Source organism: Orycteropus afer, unplaced genomic scaffold (assembly GCF_000298275.1).
Source record: "Orycteropus afer afer isolate SDZICR_OR568_19922 unplaced genomic scaffold, OryAfe1.0 scaffold00126, whole genome shotgun sequence".
NCBI classification, from domain to species: Eukaryota; Metazoa; Chordata; class Mammalia; order Tubulidentata; family Orycteropodidae; genus Orycteropus; species Orycteropus afer.
In genome coordinates this window covers 3,466,554-3,470,838 of record NW_006921713.1, presented here as the reverse complement: position 1 = coordinate 3,470,838, position 4,285 = coordinate 3,466,554, and the positions used below count along the sequence as shown (strand labels likewise).

Below are 4,285 nucleotides of genomic sequence, written 5' to 3'. Positions count from 1 at the left end.
CTGATTGTACTAAATGCAACAATACAAAGAAGCAAACAGAACACAAATGGTAACACAATAAAACTGTATTACATTTGTGCTTCAAATATTACAATACATTATATACAATAGTCCAAAATAAACATCTCATGCCAAGTGACACAAAAACAAATAGCAAGCAAAAAAAAAAAAAAAAAAAATCCAGCAATATGTACATTACTTTTTTCTTTAATAATAAACATTCAACTCTGAACTGGGGCAATTTCACTACATACAGATGCAGTCCGCCTTTTATTCCATATAACCATCCTGTTTTCCTATATCTACGCTATTTAGTAGGTTCCTGTGTCAATTCTTATATACATGTGGAGCAAAAAAGATAAAAGAATGTAGTGCTTTGTATTCTTAATGGGGTGATGTTGATAGATCAGCGAACCTGGGGTGCATAGCCTTCTTTCATTAAACCTTCTTCGTAGTCTGTCTGGCAAAGGATCATGTTATTCTTTAGGAAAAATTTGTCACCAACACAAAATCTGAAAATATTAAAAAAAAAAAAAAGAAGAAATGTATTTAGACTATTTCAACCAGATCTCCAGATTTGAAGCTTTACTTTTCTAACGATAACTTCACATGGATCTGAAAGCTTGGTTAGAAGTTGCTTTTGTTGTCAAAACGAAACCATTTAGTTCATGCAATGAAATATTATAGACAAACTTTTAAATCCCATCTTCACACATATTAAAACATTAAGAACATCACACGTTGGGCTATAGAGGGGCTTTTTTGCAGCATTAGAAAGGAAAAGAACTGGTTTATATATACACTCATTAAAATAAGAAATAGTATTGATAATATTTCACTGCAATGATTCTGGAAGATTTCATCACTGTGCATCTGTTCACTTAATGAAAAAATAAAAGACAGTCAAATAAACAATTAGAAAATTGCACATTTTTAAAGCTTCTCATTTAAGCTTTCTTTTAGTCAATTATTAAAATGTGATTAAATCCTAGTAATTTGAAAGTAAATATTCTGAAGTGAAATAGTGCTGCTGCTGGGTCATATTCTTTTGTTTGTGGCAAATTTACCAACTATGAAACAGTTGATGTCATTTCTTACAGCACTTGCAGTTAAACCTAAGGGAGTAACCTGAATGAATTTCTTAATATTGATGTGATAAATAAAACTCATTTCCAGTACCCAATTATGCATTTTGTTTTATAAAGTACTGTTCAATGTACAAGATTGTGATGTTTTTATAAGTGCTCTTTTTTTTGTATAATTTCCTAATGGTGACACTTTGGACACAATTAAGATTAGAAATAAATGCATGTGCTGTTTCCGGTACATTTAACAATAAAGTAACTCTGGGGAGATCTGTGTATATATTTAATTGTAACAATTTAACCTTCAAACAGTGGTGTTTGGTAGAGTTGACCCAGTAAAACTACTTGTAACTATCCAAGTTGACCTCACCCACCTTTGATAGTGGTCTTCCTTCATCAGATAGTCAATTTCAAATGATGTTCAAGCAGAAATCTTAGTGGCTAGATTAAATTGTGTGGTGAAAGCCACCCTTTAATGTTTTGAGAAGTTGAAGGTTTCAATGAGGAGTTGGACTGATTTACATTTACAAAGATTGGAATGCTAGACAAACAGTGAACTATTTATTTTCCAACTGGGTAGCTTTGGAAATTTATCCTTATATTAGCTAAATAGATAGAGGAGGAAATAGTGTAATAAAAAGGACATAGATTGAAAAGAATTAGCTTTTCTCTTAAAGGAAAATTGGTCTGTTTATTTGTGGAATTTACTTTTTATCCCCGCCCCCCAGGATTATTGCCTGATGTTGATTGAAAGTGTAGATCTTGAAAACCTGAAGCTGTTAGTGGTCAAGGCTACTGGAAACAACAAACATTCAAGTTTGGGGCTTTAAGTATATCTTGTTTTTTTAGTTAGAAACTATATACCTTAAATGTCACACTTAAAAAAAAAATGTTTGAACAAACTAGTCTGTGTACATTATCCTGATTATTAAAACATGTGGACTAAAAGACGTATTTCTGTTGTTGCACAAACCTAAAGAACCGAATAAGATACTTAACTCTTACAAGTAAATTATGTAAAATAGCAGTAGAAATATCTGATCACTGCTGAAAATGATCAACCTATAATACGGTTGAAATTAATCTGAATTTAATAATAAAAAACCATATCAAAAGCATAAATTCAATAACACACTTTGTATCCCAGTTAATGTTACTAAATCATTTTTCTAAACACAAACTAATCTAGACTTATTCTCTACATCAACTCTACATTGTCTAAAATTTTGCTTTACTTTTTTAACAAGACTAAAAATCAGAATAGATATAAAATAAAACATGGTTTATATCATGTTATTCTTCTCTTCAGAGGTCTTCAAATTTAGATAATTTTCTTTTAGAGATTAAAATTCAAAGTAAGACAATGAGAAAAATACCAAACCGGCAATCTGCCAATTTAGTCTTGAATCCTGATTCTATCATGTAGCCAATTGAAGACATGGGGTAAGTATCATACTTTCTGTCCCAATTCTCTGCATGTGAGACAAAAACATCTATATTGTTGGATTATTTAAAAAGAACAAGAGAAGAAGAAAAAAAAAACAATTGCCATGGAGTCAATTCTGACCCCATATGTGTCAGAGTAGAACGATGTTCCAAAAGGTTTTCAATGGCTGATTTTTGGAAAGTAGATTGGTAGATCTCTTTATCAAGGAGCCTCTAAACCAAAAAACCAAACTCACTGCTGTCGAGTTGGATCTCACTGACAGCGACCCCTCCTTGGGTTTCCAAGGCTGTATCTCTATGGAAGTAGATTGCCCAATATTCCTTCCAAGGGGTTGCTAGTAGATCTGAACCACCAGCTTTCTGGTTAGTAGTCAAATGCTTTAGGCTCTGGGTACACTCAAACCTCCAGCCTTTTGATTAGTAGCCAAGCATTTTAAACATTTTTTCCACTCAGGAACTCACTGGATTGTAGGAAGGTTCAGATGAAAAATATTAAGAAAGGCAGAGAGGTATATCACAATGATCAGGATTCAAATTCTAGTTCTTATGATACTGAAGATGAAACTTCAGTTTTTCTTATGTGTAATGTCAGCCACTTTTGCATAGTTGTGGTAAGGAGGGGAAATCAAATATGTAAAGTCATACCTCAGTGTTTGGAACAAAGCTAATTAAAATAGCCACCTTTTATCTTGTACTTATCATGTGCTAAAGGACCCTAAAACCAAAAAACTCCAATCTCACTGCCATCAAGTCGATTCCAATTCATAACATTTTCAGAAGCAGATTGACCCTCTTCCTTCCATGGAGTGGTCAGTGGGTTTGAACCTCCAACCTTCTGGTTAGTAGGCAAATACTTTTGGCACTGCACCACCAGATCTCCTTAAAGGACCCCAGGTGGTACAAATGGTTTGTGATAGACTGCTAACCAAAAGGTTGATGATTTGAACTCACCCAGTGGTACTACAGAAGAAAAGGGCTTGTGATCTGTTTCTACTAAGATTACAGCCAAGACAACACTATGGAGTAGTTCTGTCTGTAACACATGGGGTTGTCATGAGTCAGAATCAATTCAAAGGCAAGCAACAACACTATCATGGGCCAATGCTAAGCATGTATACACATGTTCACATTTAACTTTTACATCTAACCCAGAAATAGCATTGTCCTTTTCAGGTGAAAAACCTAAGGCTTCCATGCAGAATTTAAGAAATCTGCCCAACAACGTTGTAGTCATTTCTTGGTCATAGCCAGCTACCCAGAGGGTCCAAGTAGTTGAACCTGTGGGCTCGGGACCATAGCTGCAGGAGACATCGAGCCCAATTGCCATAATATACTACACAAAACATTGTTCCACCTCCTACTTTGGCGAGTAGCGACTGGGATCTTAAAAGCTTGCAAGCTGTCATCTAGTTGCAATGATGGGTCTCTCCTCATCCAGAGCAAAGAAGAATGAAGAAAACCAAAAAAGCATGGAAGCAATTACTCCTAGTGACTGGTACACCATCCGATCTGTAGTCTACACAACTATGAGACCAGAAGAACTACATGGTGCCCGGCTACCACTGTCAACCATTTAGAAGGAGATCCATACAGGAGATTCTGGCTAGAGAGGGAGAATAATGTGGAACAAAAGTCAAATTCATTTGGAGAAAAAGAAAAGGGGGGGGGGGACCAGATTTGCTGGTCCAATAGAGCCTGGTGGAACCACTGAGACTATGGCCCCTAGCTGCCCTTCAGGTCTGGAATTGAACCCG

The 4,285-nt window shown here is 35.3% G+C and overlaps 1 protein-coding gene across 1 annotated transcript in view; it reads right to left on the bottom strand.

The window, feature by feature from the left end:
* Positions 1–406: 406 nt before the first annotated feature.
* Positions 407–4,285, bottom strand: part of LMO3 (LIM domain only 3) — a 64,971-nt gene continuing 61,092 nt past the window's right edge. The window contains exon 4 of the mRNA XM_007944445.2: positions 407–512. Coding sequence (XP_007942636.1) covers positions 407–512 — 106 coding nt within the window. The remainder of the gene's footprint in view (positions 513–4,285) is intronic.